The 17,839-nt window shown below is 38.1% G+C and overlaps 1 protein-coding gene across 1 annotated transcript in view; it reads right to left on the reverse strand.

The window, feature by feature from the left end:
• FRMD4B (FERM domain containing 4B) overlaps positions 1–17,839 on the reverse strand; it is a 162,792-nt gene that overhangs the window by 113,194 nt on the left and 31,759 nt on the right. The window contains exons 2-5 of the mRNA XM_087708868.1: positions 17,216–17,281; positions 14,515–14,609; positions 10,748–10,840; positions 7,594–7,678 (exon numbers count right to left, since the gene is read on the reverse strand). Of these exons, the coding sequence (XP_087564994.1) occupies positions 7,594–7,678; positions 10,748–10,840; positions 14,515–14,609; positions 17,216–17,281 (339 nt within the window). The remainder of the gene's footprint in view (positions 1–7,593; positions 7,679–10,747; positions 10,841–14,514; positions 14,610–17,215; positions 17,282–17,839) is intronic.

The following is a 17,839-nucleotide window of genomic DNA, read 5'->3' on the forward strand; positions in this document are numbered from 1 at the left end:
TGGAAAGGCCCTGGGCAACGCACCTTGTTAAGAACTAGGCTAGTGTCAAAAGAGTTGCCATTGTATTCACGACAACCTCACCTCATAAATATCTGAGTGAATTTGAGGCATTATTTTTTTTTTCCTGTCCAGCCTGTCCATCTTAAAATAAAAAAGAATAGAAGCATCCAAAAGAATGTTATAAAGCCCATGGCTTTTATATAGAGGCTCAGTGGTATTTACTTGTGAATCATGCCTGGAGCAAGGGAGTATCTGGATAGTTCTAAGACAGATGGGTCAGCTAGCCCAGTAATTGATATCCTTGCTTGGAGCAGAAGCATGTTTTTCAAAGGCCTGTTTTAACTAACATGAAGCAATTCACAGAGCAAAGTTTCAACACTCCCAAGGAAAAAGGTCTTATGTTGGTGATGTGTGAAAAAAGCCAATCCAACTTTTGGTATTGAACGCAGTTCTAATCTTGTACAGCTCTTCCTCTGGCATACCTACCACATTAACTAGCCAGACTGGCTCTCTCAGTATCGTTACAATGCCATATTTTTTGTGGTACGATGGTTAATATAAGTAGCTTTAAGGGAACTGATCTGCTACCCGTATCATATACCATAAGTACAGTATATCCACCTTATACAGGGTGGGGCATAACCTTTTCCTAGGGGGTCACAGCAAGATCGACAGCAGTTTACAACTTCCGCGACACCTCATTTTAAAGCCCATAAAAAACTGAATTGAATGAGCTATTAAATGTTAAATTTGCTTTAAGAATGGCTGGAAAATTCGATTCGGAAGAACAAAGCTCCTTGCATGCGTGCAAATGCGACTCAGCAATTGTTAAAGGAAAACAATGTCGAATTTTGGGGCAATGACGTCTGGCCGGGAAATTCGCCAGATCTCAATCCGGCAGAGAACATTGGGGCCATAATTAAGGATGAAGTGGAAGCTCTGATGATTCAGGAGCAAGGTCAAAATCGATATTCGGTTGAAACTTTGAGAATGAATTTGGAAACTGTGTTGAAAAATCTGGAAAATCGAACGGAACTGTTTGAAGATTTGTTGTGTTCTTATCCACCTCGTTTGAATGCTGTTCGAAGGGCTAATGGTGGTCATACTGACTATTAAATCGTGTCAATAAACTCAGTTTTTGATGGGCTTTCGAATGGTGTATGAATTATTTGTGTTGTTATTACAAGTGTTGCTGTGACCCCCTAGGAAAAGGTTATGCCCCGCCCTGTACAATGGCTACGTTCACATGCCTTGCTAAGCCATATTTTGACTTTGTTTTGTTTAGAAGTGAAACAGCCATTTACTGTTTCCCATAGTCCTAACAACGTGACGTTCACTGCATCAGGGATAAAATTACATTTGGGTTACATATTAATGTGAACCAGTCTCATTTATCTTTAAATGTTTACTTAAGGGCAAGCTTTAATTCACATGTCCTGAATTAAAATAAAACTAAGCATACAATTATATATCCATTCTCACACTCCTCTTATTCCTACTACGTGATTTAAAAACATGCAGAATATCAAATTGACAGTGACATACAGACATTAAGGGGAAATGTATCCAAAATGTTCTGACATGAATGCCTATAATAGTTTGAAATAAGTTGAAATAGGCATGTTTTTATATCAGTTATTTACGTCTTGTTCTTCCTCACTACTGTCAGTTTGTTCCACAAGCAGAAGAGTCATCAGTGGAACCACATTTGTGTATTTCTGAACTAAGGCCTATGTAATCCAGCAGTCAACAGGAAGCAACACAATATCGTTTGTCCTACAAAATGAAAAATGCTGTGGACTTGCCTTAAATGCTAGTATAAGCAGGTTAAAGTCATGATATAAAATTATAGAACAAAATGATAGGATTTGATCTCCAGGTGATTTCCATTTCCCGTACTACCTTATAGTCACAGTTTAAATTTACCTCTAAAGTTCTAATGCAAAAAGTGATTCTTGACATTGCAACCCTAACCCTAACCCAATCTTATAAGGACTTATAATGAATAATATCCAGCACAGTCCTTGTCATTTTTTACCAGGATATTTAGATTTAAATTTTTTGTTGTTGTAGCAATAGCAATAGATAGCACTTAGACTTATATACCGCTTCATAGTGTTTTACAGCTCTCTCTAAGCAGTTTACAGAGTCAGCATATTTCCCTCAACAATCTGGGTCCTCATTTTACCGACCTCAGAAGGATCAACCTTGAGCCCATCAGGATCGAACTGCTGGTAGTTGGCAGAATTAGCCTGCAATACTGCATTCTAACCACTGTACCACCATCTGAATGCGCCTGTCTAAAAACCTTCTAGTTTTTGCCATTGAATATGTTTTTCAATTCTGTTGTAGAGTGAATTTACCCCAGTTTCAGTGGTGATATTCAGCTGGTTCAGACCAGTAATGGCCACCTGCCTCGCTATGGTGTCCTATTTAGCCACATTTTCTAAGCCGCGTGCATTTGCAAGCAAAGCGCATGCATGGAAGGCCATGTGCATGCATGGAAGGCGCGGGTGTGCTCACATTTTCGGTGCACGGCGAACCGGTGGTAAGATTATGTGAAACCCACCTCTGCCCAGTTTATTATCTTTCCTGCCACAATTGTCAAGTGAATGAGCGCAGTTGTCAAGTTAGTAAGTGAATTTGGCTTTCCCCATGACTTTGCTTGTCAGAAGATCTCAAAAAGTGATCACATGACCTCAGGTCACTGCAACCGTCACATACCGGTTGTCAAGTGTCCAAATTTTGATCATGTGACCATAAGGATGCTATTATGGTCGTACATATGAAAACCAGTCAGTGCTATTGTAACTTCAAATGGGCATTAAACAAATGATTATAAGTTGAGGACTACCTCTATTTATAATTCCTAGTGAGTAAGCAATAGCCAACACTCAGAAGTGACAGAAACTGTGACTCAGTAAGTTCTAGCCAGTGACATAAAATTAAGCCTTGTGGAACAGACTTAGCAACAGAAATTTTGGACTTAATTGTAGTCACAAGTTGAGGACTATCTGTATCGGGAGACCACAGATTCCTTACCTCTGAAGTACAGGCTTTTATTTCAAGTATAATCCTCACACATGCAGGGGTGAAATTCAGCAGGTTTTGACAGGTTTTGGACAACTGGTAGTTGAAATTTTGAGTAGTTTGGAGAACCGGCAAATACCACCTCTGGCTGGCCCCAGGAGTGGGGAAGGAATGGGGATTTTGCAGTATCCTTCCCCTGCCATGCCTACCAAGCCACGCCCACAGAACCGGCAGTAAATAAATTTGAATTTCGCCACTGGAGCTATGCCACATATTTGTCTAAAATTGTCTAATTTAGGATACTTTTAACAGGAAAAGGAGGGTTTTTTTTCTGACAACATAGTTCAGTTATCATTATAAGTCCAATCAGCACTTTTAAGAAGGGCATAATAAGCAGCTGATAAATGTATATTCTGTAAGAACAAAAATAAATAGAGTCCAAACGCACTCTATTATCTAGGAATGTAGAAAGATGTCTGATACTGAGTCAGATCCCTGATCCACCTATTTTAGTATTATCAGTACTGATTGATAGTGGCTTTCTAGGGCTCATGACTGGGACCTCATGAAAATAATATGCTGGTATAGGCAAGAGGGTGGAGCTGTGGACAAGTGGTACAAGATGAAGAAAAGTAGTCATCCCTTGAAATCAAATTACAGAATATTTTTATATGATGTTATTCTATTTTCCGGTCCCATGAAATACCCTTCTTGGCTCCAATTCTGAAGAACACATGTTCATTTGACACTTCAGTCAATTATTACTTTACTGAAATAGTTCCATGGTTAATAAATGTTCAGTAACTCATAGAATTATTGATCTAGCCAAGTTTCTGTACCACACCCCACTCTCTTAAGCTTCTCCACTCTAAGCTACAACATTTGTAGGAGCTTTATGAAGTTTCTGATTGGGACAGCCCTTTCACTTTAATTCTTTAGCTAAGCTGTACATGTGAGAATATATTATTGATTACTTTCACTTATTATTAAGCTTAGAAGTATTACAAATTTCTGCTACATAAAAGAAGTGGTAGAATTGAAGTAATCCTCAATATTGAAATTGATAGGAATGACTGAGATTACTGCAATATAGATATATTTTCTGTTTTCTGTGTCATTTGCATCTCATCCATAAGCAGATATGTTGGACAATAAATACATAAATATGAATTCTTGAGTAAACTTCAGCAGTCATGGGAAAAGAAGAGAAGTCCTCTTGGGAAGATGCCATTGACTAAATTCAAAATATGTGTTCATGGGGGAGGAGAATAAGCAGAAAATTTTCACAACAGAGCAGGATAAACAGCTGAATCCATTAAATGTTCTATATTGGTACTGGTTATTCCTTTTTTTTACTATATATGCCATTAGCACTTAGATATGAACTATGAACAACTAATATATAACATTTCATTCAGACTAGTGAAAGTAGGCCGAATAAAAATTTCTTTCTATCTAAATGTTCAGTGTCATTAAATGTCAAATGAAATGCATTAGGGCATGGGTGTCAAACTTGCAACATCATGTTGTCATCACATGACATATCATGACTTCCTCCCACTTCACTAAACCAGAGGGGGCATGGCTAACTCATGATGCATCCGGCCCACAGGCCGCCATTTTGACACCCATGCATTAGGGTATAAAGTCCCATCTCCCAATCATATTTTACAAAGGGATTTCACTAATGGGAGCTATTTACTAAGATTAGCTTAAGATCAATAATATCCTCCATTTAATGTCTAGAAATATAATCAGGTCTGGAACCACAACCCTGAGTCCTTGGGAGAAGGGCGGCATATAAATCCAATAAACCAAACCAAACCAAACCAAACCAAACCAAACACCTTTGATGATGATTGGGAATAGAAAAAAATAAAACTGCCACAGTCATAAATTTATATAATTTTAAGGCACAAACATACAGTACTTAGGTTATTGAATTCTTTGTGGTCAACCACAAAGGTATCACACCTTCTCTGTCATAAGCAGAAAGGAGCAATCAAAATGATCAAAAGATTTATGTAGGTAATTAATTTATGAAAAATAAGATGTCCTTATGGCTAGTAGCTCAGAGGATGAACTAAATTAACAGAGGAGTTGATTATAATTCTTACAATAACAGACTTGCTAATTCTATTTGTGGCTTTTCAGCAGTGTTTTATTTGATCTAACAATTCCCTGATTCGCCAGTCTGAATATAATAAAGGCTCTTGGATGTTCCTAATCTCTAACATTAGAATCTGCTACCATTGGCTTTGCTAGACGATCTACAGAAACTTACAGATCAGCAAGGTTCTTCTCTTGAAAATCAATCAACGTCTTAGTGGATAAAATACTACATACACTGCAGAGAAGTGAGTCAGGAATGCTAATTCATTCCTTAGGGAGCAAGACTAGATTACTTTCAATCTCACTATTTATCAACTCACTCCCTGTCTCTGTGTTTGAATGACATGGGAATGAACAAAAAGAAGTTTCGTGTTACAGTGCAAATACTTTTTAAAAATACATTTACTGCATTTTTGGAGTTGCCACCTGCTTTCAAAGGTACCTAGAAAAACTGGGTTTGGGGACAGAATTCTTCCCTTGGGCTGACTAGCTGGTTCCACAAGAAACCACAACTGGCATCATTTATTCCGATACTAATTAGTACACACCTAATATGCTGTTCTCAATTCAAACTACTCACAAAGCAGCTAAAACTTTCACAGTGGTTCTCTACAATATTTGTAGTATTAAAGATCACTGTGGTTATAACCTGCTCCTCTCAATCCCAAACTATAAAACAACATGGGAGCAATATAATGTTTATATTCTGAATATACAAGGAGTCCTGGATTTACAAGTGTAAAGATGCCTGCCCATCATGGTCATATGTTGTGACAGTTGTAAAGTGGGTAGCCCATATGACAGACCTGATTTAAAAAAATATTTTTGTGATGGTTGTTAAGCAAATGTAGTAGTTGTAAAGTGAACACCATTGTCATTAAGCCAACATTACAATTGCTAAGGGAACCCATGGTTTTCTCTGAGGCATATTAACTGAAAAGCAGAAGCAAATGCCTGTTTGTGGCAAAGAATAATAAATCACAGTATATGGCCCAGGATGCTGAAATGATGGTGCAGTTAAGAGCTGTGGTGGCGCAGAATGCAGTATTGTAAGCTAATTGTGTTTACTCCCGACTGCCAACAGTTTGGCAGTCAGTTCGATTCTAATCGGTTCAAGGTTGACTCAGCCTTTCATCCTACAGAGGTCTGTAAAATGAGGATCCAGACTGTTGGGGGTAACATGCTGATTCTTTAAACCATTTAGAGAGGGCTGTAAAGCACTGTGAAGCAATATATGTCTAAATGCTATTGCTATTGGTAAATGGCCATAAATGCGGGCCAGTTTCTCAGCTCCTGAAAAGCAGTCAGGTGGCAGCAGCCCAGAATCAGGACGTAAGGGCCTTCTGGACATGGGAGAGGCACTAAACAAATGATCATAAGTCCAGGACTACTTGCATAAAGATGTAAATATTCTTTGCCCACCCTCACAAATAAATACACCTGTTTTCACAAGTCATTTGTACTTTCTACCTTGTTCTGGATATGCCAACAACTAATGAAGGAAAATAAGTTTACAATTCATTTGCCTCAAGTAAAACTATTCTGTACTACCATTTTTGGAAATATGACTTCACAATGTTGAAGACATTTATTTGACATGAAAAAAACCCTTCTCTTGTCATGCTGGTGAACAGAGCGATAGATGTTGTGATTTTGATGTATGCTTATAAAGTTTCTTAAGAGAGCTTTATTTATACATTCTTTTCCAATGAGGGAATTATTATTCAAGCCAAATCTTCCACAGTTTTCTTTTATGTACACATTTAAAGCAATCCCTCTCCACCCCAAATATTCCTTTACTTAACTTTTCCTCAGCCTTATTTCTTCATTATGGATGACACTTGCTCTATTTTGGAGCCTGTTGCTCATTCTTTGTATTTGAGAATTGACGTGTGCTTGCACATACATACACGTGTGAGAAAGAAAAAAATTACCATATTTTTCAGAGTATAAGAAGTATCTTTTTCCCCCCAAAAAGAGGGTGAAAATCTGGGTGCATTTTATACACTGAATACAGCATTTTTGGCCTCGTTTGGCAAAGAACAAGGCATGCAGAGGGTTTGGGAGGCTGTAGAGTATACCTGGGGGTTGGGGAGGGCAAAAACAAGTGAAAACGGGCCCGTTTTTCACAAAAAGGGGGTGGTTTTGCCCTCCCAAGTTCCCAGGAGCACTCTGCAGGCCTTCCAAACTCTCTGCACACCCCGTTTTTTGCAAAAAAATATATGCCCATTTTCACTGTTTTTCGCCTCCCAGAATTTTTTAAAAATTTACCTCTTCAAAATCTTGGTGCATCTTATACTCTGGTGCGTCTTATAGTCCGAAAAATACGGTACATTTCCTTTGGTTGATGGGGACTTAAATCTAGAAGTGCATCCATATAATTCAACTACTTGTATGTTTACAGCATTTGAAGTATAATCTGCAGTTATATGGAAAACTAAGCCAAATTACCTGTTGCACACAGGACTTTGCATTGAGGAAAAAGAGTTCAACTGTGGTCTTGTCCTTCAGAAACGAAATGCTTTCTATGTAAAATCTAAAAGAAAGGGAAAAAGGAATCGTTTTACTGCCTTGTAATCATGCAGTTGTAAATCAAAGGTTAAAAACCAATGTTGTTAAAAATCATTGCAAATGAGTTCAATTAGTCCAACAGCACTCTGGAAAACATTTGTGCAATAGGTAAAACAAAGGGGAAGGTTTATCAAACCTACGTATTGTAAAAATCAGATTCTTGTTTGAGTCAGCAAAGAAATTAACTCCCCAAGAGTATTTTTCAACGAACCCATAAAAGTTGCAAGCTGAAAGAACCTATTGCACACATTTTTTTTAAAAGAGAAAGAAATGAAGTTGCCTACAAAATACATTTTTTCTGATATGGTTAAGTATTTGATTTTTGAAATGTTTAACAGAGATATAATTGATAAGTATAAATAGAAGAAAGAAGGGACAAGCTACATTTAGAAAGATGCCATACCTATTAAGCTATTTCATTTGGTAAATTCTGAGTACTAATTGTAAACATTTTGGCAATATATCATGCTGACATCAAGTGTTTTTCCAGTAAGTTATCTTATTTAAGACACTGTTCTTATCAAGCTGAAAATCCAGATGTTGAGTTTATATCTGCTTATCTAGTCGCTTTACTTTCAAACAATAATTACACAGAGATTTATACCACTAGACCTACTGTGACTTTAGGAGACAGCTAATTTGAAATTGGGGACAGAAAACAGTACCCAAAGGGGAGGGCAATTTTGGTAATTCTGCAAATAAAAAAAAAGGAACTCTAGGCTATAAAATTCAAAATATACATCCAAATTTGTATGTAGCAATTCCCATTCACTGCACTGTTATTACTTGCACCTGCTGAGAAGTCATTTTCAAAAGTGAAAATTATAAAAAAGTTATCTATTCTCTTTCATAGCTGAAGGTGCTGGATAAGAAATGATCTCAACTGAAAATAACATTGGAAAGGCATTGGATGAAACTGATCTCGTGGAAGAGTTTTCATCTAAAACAGGAATGTCAAACTCACAGCCTGCAGACCAGATGTGTTACATGCTGGCCACACCCACCCCCATTTTAGCAAAGGTGGAAAACTCGTGATACGTCATATGACAACAATGGGATGACATGTGTTTGACACCCCTAATCTAAAGATCTCAAAAAGTTTCATGTCTATAAGTATTGTCATGTTATTAATTTGTCAGTTTGTATTCTCTTCAGTAGCAGACGAAGATGTAAAAATACAATGAGGTCCTAATCATGAAGATAAATACTGAAGAACATAATTTATTGCTTTCCTCTTTTCTTTCATTTATGAAATTTGATAACCATTCTTTCAGGACTATGCCACAGATTGAGAATTCTTAGAATAAAATCAGATATACCAGGGACAGTGCTGATAGGTTATAAAAAGAATTGCACAATTGTCCAGGGCCACAAAAACTCTAAGGCCACCAATGGATATAACCAAGTGCTTTCCTAATTATGATATCACAATTATGAAATATTCTCCTCCAAGACTTCCAAGTATTCCACATTTGCAAGACTGGACTGCATCCAGTTTTGGTCACCACAAAACAAAAAAGACACTGATGCCTAAAAAAAAGTACAAGCTAAATGAGTCTAATTGACTTGGCTGTTCAGTTTAGCCTAGCAAAGAGAAGGCTTAGAACAGGGGTGTCAAACTCAAGGCCTGCAGGCTGAATCTGGCCTGCAGTGTGCTTAGGCCCACAGGCCTGCCCTGGAAACAGTGAAGGATCGGCCTGCAGTGCCTCTGCCAGCGAAAACAGAGCTCAGGAGGGCTGCATGCATCCTTCCCTAGCTCCATTTTTGATGGCAGGAAGCTGTTGCGGTCGAAAACAGAGTTTCTATGAGTGACGTTGAGCTGGCCATGCCCACCCTGGTCATGCCCCCATGGTCCAACACAACCCTGATGCAGCCCTCAATGAAATCGAGTTTGACACCTCTGGCTTAGGGGATGACACGCTAGCCATTTTCTAACACTTGAAGGGCTGTGATGGGAAAAGGGAATTGACTTGTTCTCCAAAGCATCTGAGAACAGGACAAGAAGCAATGGACGAGAGCTTGTCAGACAGAAATCCAAGCTGGAAATAGGGAAGAATTTCCTGACAGTGAGAATGATTAATCAATGCAATAGCTTGCCTTTCAAAGTTGTAGATGCTCCATTACTGGAGTATAGATTAGACAACCATTTATCTACGATGGAATAAGGACTCTTGCCTTGGGCAGAGATTTGGACTGAAAGACCTCCAAGTCCTTTCCAGCCTTATGATTCTATGACTCTAAGAGATTAACTTAACATCAACATTGATTTCATTTCAGTATGTGAATTCTGGTGTTCTAAGCTTGCTTCTCTTTCTGCAGATGTTTCCGCCAAGCTAAGTAATATCATCAGTGGACAGGGATGATGCATATATGTAGTAGCTTGCCTTACCAGTATTTGCTGAAGTAACTTTTCTTCCCTTATTGCTTTTTTGGTGGCTTATATTCTGAAGATTTGATAGCTCATTTTCTATCATATTAATATTTTATTGCCTGTGCAGGAACCTTGAAAATATGGAGTTTGGGGGGAGATATTTTAGAATACCTCCAGCCCTCTAAACATGTGCAGTCACAACACATATGAAAGTTCCTTCAAAGGTTTTCTTTAAACTGCACTTCAAATGTAAAAACAGTAGCATACTGAGTCATCTTCTTAAGGCTTAAATATAAAAATTACAACATGGGATGACATAGAGTACTAGTTTGGAAGTCATGGGGAAATGTGATAAACACATGTTCATGCAAATGTCATCCCGTTAACTTTTTTTAGGGGACAACAGAAAATGAGTGGCTAGATGGAGTCATTGAAGCAGTTGGTATGAGATTAAATGGACTCCGGGGGATGGTAGAGGACAGGAAGGCCTGGAGGAATGTTGTCCATGGGGTCTCGATGGGTTGGATATGTGTGACTAACAAGAACAACTTATTTGACATTGATAATAACAAAAACCCATTAATTATTTTTTAAAAAACATTTTGATTACATGTGGAAATTTCAGAGGTGCAAATTTATTTTGTATTGCCTAACCATACTTACCTGACTGCAAAAAACAAAGTTACCGGACCTGGTTTTTTAGGAAAATCATGATCCAGAACCCTGTGATCTAACTGTAGCCAGACATTGTGTCCCCTGAAAAATATCAAAACAGAACAGGAAACATAAGAAATCAACGCTTTTAATTCATACAGCTGAGACTATTTCTCTAGAAATGAAGTTGGCTAACTCTTCTATTTTCCTCATTTCATTTATTTCCTACTTTCATTGCAAGCATAGATAATGTAGCATTTATAAAGATGCAAGAAAGTGCAATCTTATCTTTCCTCTTGATTAAGAACCAGTTAATGGGCTGAAATACAGGAAGACCTCTACCTACAGCCATTCATTTAGTGACTGTTTGAAGTTAAAACAGTATTGAAAAAGTGACTTAGGACCAGTCCCCACGCTTATTACCGTCACAGCATCCTAATGGTCATGCAGTCAAAATTCAGATGCTTGGCAACTGAAATTGGTGTAATTTGTGACAATTGCAGCATCCCTAGGTCACGTGATTACCATTTGTGATCTTTCCAGCCATCTTCTGACAGGAAAAGTCAAAGGGAGAAGCTGAATTTGTTTAACAACCAATGATTTGAAGTAACAACTATAGTGATTCACTTAACAACCACAGCAAAAAAGGTTATAAAATCAGACATGACTCATTAATGACCACTTTGATTACCAATGGAAAAGCTAGTTGCAACTATGATTGTAATCAAGGACTACCTGTAGGATTGTGAACAGGGGCCAGAATGATATATAGGAGTAGTAATTGCCACACATGTAATTGGTGTAGCTTTCTCAGAAAGTCTAAAGTGGCAGCCGATTGTCCATTCAAATGCAAGATGCACCAATTCTATATACTAGTTCCAAATGTGATCAGAATCTCGAGATGTAATAAATCAGTTACTGGTTACTTTATCAAATGTTTAAAAACTGGTTTCCAAATTGTAAGTACCACCTAATCCCCGCTTAATAACTGATTGACAATATTGCTGTCTTCATGAAAATAAGGAAATTAGGATTTAAGTTCTTTAGCAAAGGACTTACCAGCCTTCAAAGTCCTATTATAGCATATTATTAAATCAAAACCAACAGGAAAGCAAAATCCATGCCTTTCTTTATAGCCTCACATACTTTAGAGGGCAGTACAGTGTCTCAGTGGTTAAAATATTGGGCTTGTCAGCTGGAAAGCCAACACCCCAGGTTTGAGATTCAAGCATCATGCAATGGGTGAGCACCCATCCTCTCCCCAGCTCCTACCAACCTAACAGTTTGAAAGTATGTAAAAGTGAGTAGATAAATAAGTACCACTTCAGTCAGAGGGTAATAATGCTACATGACATCATGCTGGCTACATGACTGCGGAAATTTCTTTGGACATCACTGGCTCAATGAATCAGAGATGTAAGCAACAACCAGTGGAGTAAAATCTGCAGGGACTCTTTTATTTTTTACCTTTTTTACACCAGAAGAATTCAGCATTCTCATTATCACTAACTGGATATGAAAAAAGTTGGAATCCAATCTATCTGGATATCACTAGGTATGTAATGGTGATTCAATCTTCATTTGTTCTTTTCACACCTACATTTTGCAATGGCCTACAGTGAATTTATAGATGAATTTTTTTTTTGAGAAGAAAAATAAGCACAAGGGAAAGAAAGCCTTCACCATTAAAGTGTATTGTTATTATCCATCGGTGCTTTGACTGAAGAATATCTGTGTCACTGAGTCACACACTTTGCCTGATAGAAAAAGTTTAAGTGGCATTTTCTGCTACAATATAGAATTTTTTAAAAATAGGATTTGACTGCCCTCTGGAGGTTGCAAGTTCATAATCAAAATAACATAAAAAAGGAATGTAACATCAATAGACATTAAACTAGAATGTTGTTAAGATGAAGAGAGACTTCCTCTTGCGTTCAGACTTACGCTTTTTAGGAACTTTTTCTCAAATAGAAGCAAATGCACCAAAATCTACAAAATCTATTGACAGAATTTACTTCAGTGATGGGTTGCTGTGGGTAAACCCCGGTACGGGCATACCAGTACCTGCTGGAAGCACCAGGTACCGTTCCGGTACGGTGCTCCAAAGGTCTTACCCGCCCACCTGCTCTCCTTGCCTGTATTTGACCCAACCAGGCCGGAGCCTACACTGCCTGCACGATGCTCTGCCAAGCAGCTGGAGCGTTGCAGGCAGTGGCTATGCATGTGTGTGCTGCGCGCGTGCATGTGGTGGACTCCCGGACCCGTTACAGCATACTGGTTGCAACGGGGTCCGGAACCCACCATTGATTTATCTATAGAAAAGTTGAGAATATCCAGCAACAGGAAATCAATCATTCACATAGCAGAAAATATATGCAAATATGCATACAATTTATTTTGCTTACATACATATACATGTCTGTATGTATAACAAGTAAAACCAAGAAACTTTGGAACAGAAACTTGAGGAAGAGTCTCAAATTTGATAATTGATTGGGGGGATGTGATAACTGTCTCAGCTGAGGGGATATCACAGAGAAGAATCATCAACTAATTCTCCAAAGCATCTGAGGGGAGGACAAGAAATAATGTAGGGAGTTGTTAAAGAGAGATTCAACCAGTAAGGAGAAATTTTATGACAGGGAGAACAATATTAATTGTTAATAAATGAAACAGCTTGCCTCCCAGGATTGTGGGTGCTCCATTATTGGAGGTTATCGAAAGCTGACTGAACAACCATTCGACTGGGATGATATAAGATTTCCTGCCTAGAAGACTTCTGAGGCCTTTTCCATCCCTTTCATTCTATGTTCTATAGTGCTTCATTGTTTTGTGGCTGCATCTTCTCTGCTCTAAATCTTCCCCCAATCCAGAGGTGGGATTCTACCGGTTCAGAGCAGTTAGGGCAAACCGGTAGCTCCGACTATCAGCTGGGAGTGAACCGGTTCACTCCGACTATCAGCTGGGAGCGGTTCACTCCGACTTTCAGCTGGGCCTGTCCACCCGCCCCTGCTCTATACTCACCTATATTCCCTTTTCTGAAGCCCAGCTGATAGGCGCAGCACAATGGATTGCTGCTCCTCAGCTGTTTTCCTGTAAACTGCGCACGTACACGCAGCATGCATCAGGCGCATTCACATGAAGCAAACTGGTTGTTAAACCGGTAGAATCCCCCTGCCCCAATCTCTGCATATGAGGAGGGAAACATTGACTAGTAATCCTATGTGTATAAATAATATGGAAATTAAGTTGGAGTGGAAAAATAATAATTGGAGGAGAACTATCTAACCAGCCTCTTGTCCCTTCCAATTCTTGAATGCATTTAGCTTAGTTTTCCCCAATCTGAATGTCCTCCAGATGTATAGACTTCAACTCAAAAATCTTTTAACGGCGAGCCAGCTGGCTGAGCTCTGACAGTTGTAATCCAAATATCAGGCTGGGAAAAGCTATGTAATCCCTAAGAAATGCTGTTTAGTAGGTGTCTGAAATATATAAATAATGTTAGCACCATACTGACCTAGACTGACCTGGAAAAAGTTGAGCTGGATAACATAACAATAAAGCAAAATAAAAGGCATAGCAGATAACACTATGCATATCCAGAAAGCAATATTTTTGCTACAATCATAAAAGAAGCAAACAGGAGGCAAATTCTATAGTTTGAGAACTTCAGAAAATACTGAAGGCTATGATATTATCTAAAAATAAAACTGGAAATGCCAGTTATACATTTTGACTATTCAAGTGGTTAAAAAATGACTGCATGACGTACTTACATATCATCTATGAATGTTATCCCAAAATATTCCTTTTCTTTCAGATTGAAATGTGAAGCCACCAAATCCAATAATTCCCGTGACAAAAGTTTAGGCTATAGGCAAAAACAAAACAAAACAGTATGTTATCCTTGCAATCTCTCTGTTCAAAACAATAATATCAAATTATCCTCCCTTTCCCCCCCCGCCCCAATTTATATTAATAAGACTTTTGGAAAAGTTTTCATTCTTTCCCATGTGGCTATTTCTCATAATAGAATAGAATAGAACAGAACAGAATAGAATAGAATAGAATAGAATTCTTTATTAGCCAAGTGTGATTAGACACACAAGGAATTTGTCTTTGGCGCATATGCTCTCATTGTACATAAAAGAAAAGATACATTTGTCATGAATCATAAGGTACAACACTTAATGATAGTCATAGGGTACAAATAAGCAATCAAATCATACTAGGAAACAATCAATATAAATCTTAAGCATAGAAGCAACAAAGTTACAGTCATGCAGTCATAAGTGGGAGGAAATGGATGACAGGAACGATGAGAAGATTCCTTCTCAATCACCCATCTCCTCCCACTTATGACTGTATGACTGTTTTAAGGGTTTTAGTTTAGGGTAGAAAAGCAACTTTTATTTTCATTGTAATGATTTACATGTCTTTACGAGTAATTAAAATTGTCTATTTAAAATTATTTCAACAGACCTCCATAGCAATATTCAAACCAAATTCTCCTTGTAATATTATCAAAAGAATTATCATTATCAAACATTAGCCAAAGTAAAACTGACACACAACACAATGTAGACCATGCTTGCTGATAACCCAAACAATGGTAGCTTGATTCTCATCAGTAATTTGCTCCAGAAGATGTGCTGAATATTAAAACCGACAGGTACAGAGAAAACCACATGACTTACTACATGACCTACTATTTTGGCTGGAAGAAATAAGTCACAAGGCAAGCCAACATCAGCAAATTCTTCCTTGCATGTCAACTACAGGGAGAAAGATTAGCGCTAGGAAAAGATTTTTTCTTCAAAACATGTGGAATACCAAATTTAACCAGTTTTGAATCAGTCGAGCGCTGAGGTATGATGTTTAAGAATCTAGAGATAGGGAGGCCCTTGGTGACCTTCTAATACTGTCAGTTCACAGTAGGAATTTTGAAATAATTCTGACATGTCGCTGTCCATTGTCAACCAAAGTTGAGTCCTAAGAATGTTGACTGATTCATTGCTGAAGAGCAATCTCCTCTCAGAAATCTCTCCTAATGTTTAGATGAAATTTATTGATTGATTGATTGATTGATTTGTTTGTTTGTTTTGTTTGTCAAACATGTACAAGGTAACAGGTCTAAGTATGAACATAAACATGAACAAAGGAAGTAGATGTAGATAAATGGGAACAGTAAGACACACTGGTGCACTTATGCAGGCCCCATTAGAATGGGGTGAGGTCCACAGTAGACAATTTAAGGTTGAAGCTGTGAGGGTTTGAGAATGTAACAACAGAGTCAGGTAGAGCATTCCGAGGTGTTGAACCCACTAGCTATAGGCTACAGGTGTCAAACTCACAGCATCAAATTGCCGTCACGTGATGTTTCACAATTTTTTCCCTTACTGGGGTGGGCGGCTTGCGGGCTGCCAGTTTGACACCCCTGCATAGACCTTCTTCAAGCACACTAGAGAATAAATCTTCTCCATCTACTACTCTGATGATTACAAAGATATCAGTCAGGTTTCATTTTGCCTTCAATACAGACTACAATGTTCCCTAACTCTTTCAGCTTATTTTCAGCAGGTTAAATTTTTATATTACTGAACTTCATGTTTGTCTTTTCTCTAAATACAGGTCATCATCGACTTGCAACTATTCATTTAGCGACCATTTGAAGTCAAAACGGCACTGGGAAAAATGAACATGACCGATTCTCACACTTATGACGGTTGCAGCACCCCATTGTTATATAATAAAAAATTGGGTGCTTGGCAACTGGCATGTTGCAGCATTCCAGGGTCATGTGATTGTCATGTACAATGTTCCAAGCCAGCTTCCAACGAGCAAAATAAATGATACAGCTGGATTCACTGAACGATCATATGATTCGCTTAACAACTGGAATGATTTGCTTTACAACCATGTCAGAAACTATTGTAAAATTGGGTAGCACTCACTTAATCACCACCTTACTTAGGAACAGAAAGTCTGGACTGAACTGTGGTGGTAAGTTGAGAACTACTGTAGACTAATTTATTAATTTCTTCATAAATATAGTGCCCAAAGCACTCCAGAAACAGTCAGGCCTGTTAAATTATTCTCATCCTCTGAACTAGCTACAATGCCTCCCCTCTTTCTTGGAGCTACCGTCGTATTGGGGAATGAACTGTGGAGCAGGGCTGTTCACCTTTTTTTGAGCGCTTTGAACCTCAAGCAAGCATGAACACAACAGATCTATGTTATTTATTAAAATGTTTTCTGCATGAACCTGAAAATGTGTTGCTGCATGATGTCTCCAAGCTTTTAAGCCTGACCTTAAAAAAAACTTCCATTGCTTTAATTAATAACAGAGAGAGGTGTTACACTGGCCCAAAGTTTAAAACATCTTTCCAATAATTTTTGAAGCATGATCATTCGCCCTGCTGAAGAGGTCAGTTGACGAATCGGTGCTACAGAAACAATAAAACTATAATGTCTCACCTGAACTAGTAGCTCCAGCTTCCTATCATCCAGAAGCTGTACTTGGCAGTGTCTCCCTTCGGTCATCTGTAAAACAAATGGAAAACCATTAACTGTAGAACAGTAATGGATTCTCGCTCCAAAGGTATACCATATGTTCGTTTGTATATTTATCTGTTTGAGGATGCCCATTTACCAAGGTAATGCTCAACTTACAATCACAATTGGGACTGGAAAATTAGGAGATGAATTTGAGGGCAGCTCAAATGAGTATAAAGATTTATTGCAAGCTTAAGTTCCCTATAAGAATGTGGCCAATTAACCGTTAAGGGAAATGAGCAGGAGTTAACAATAGAAAGGAATTCAAGGTGGGCTGGACTTAGATCTCTTGCAAGCACAAAGGGACTTGTGACTTATGATGCATTTGACCCCCCCCCCTTGGGTTCAGCCTGATCATCTCCTACACAGAATTTCCATTGTTAAGCAAGGTGGGTTTTAAATAAGTCACACCTGATTCTATGACTTTTTTTTGATGTGGTTGTTAAGCAAATTATATATTTATAAATTATGATTTCTAGCTTGGTGAAATAAGTTATAAAATCAGCGTATTGATACTTTTCATTTATTTAAAGTGGACCACGTTAT

The sequence above is a fragment of the Thamnophis sirtalis genome, unplaced genomic scaffold (genome assembly GCF_051295495.1).
Source record: "Thamnophis sirtalis isolate CommonGarterSnake01/CBP01778 unplaced genomic scaffold, rThaSir2_p1.2 scaffold_3, whole genome shotgun sequence".
Taxonomy (NCBI): domain Eukaryota; kingdom Metazoa; phylum Chordata; class Lepidosauria; order Squamata; family Natricidae; genus Thamnophis; species Thamnophis sirtalis.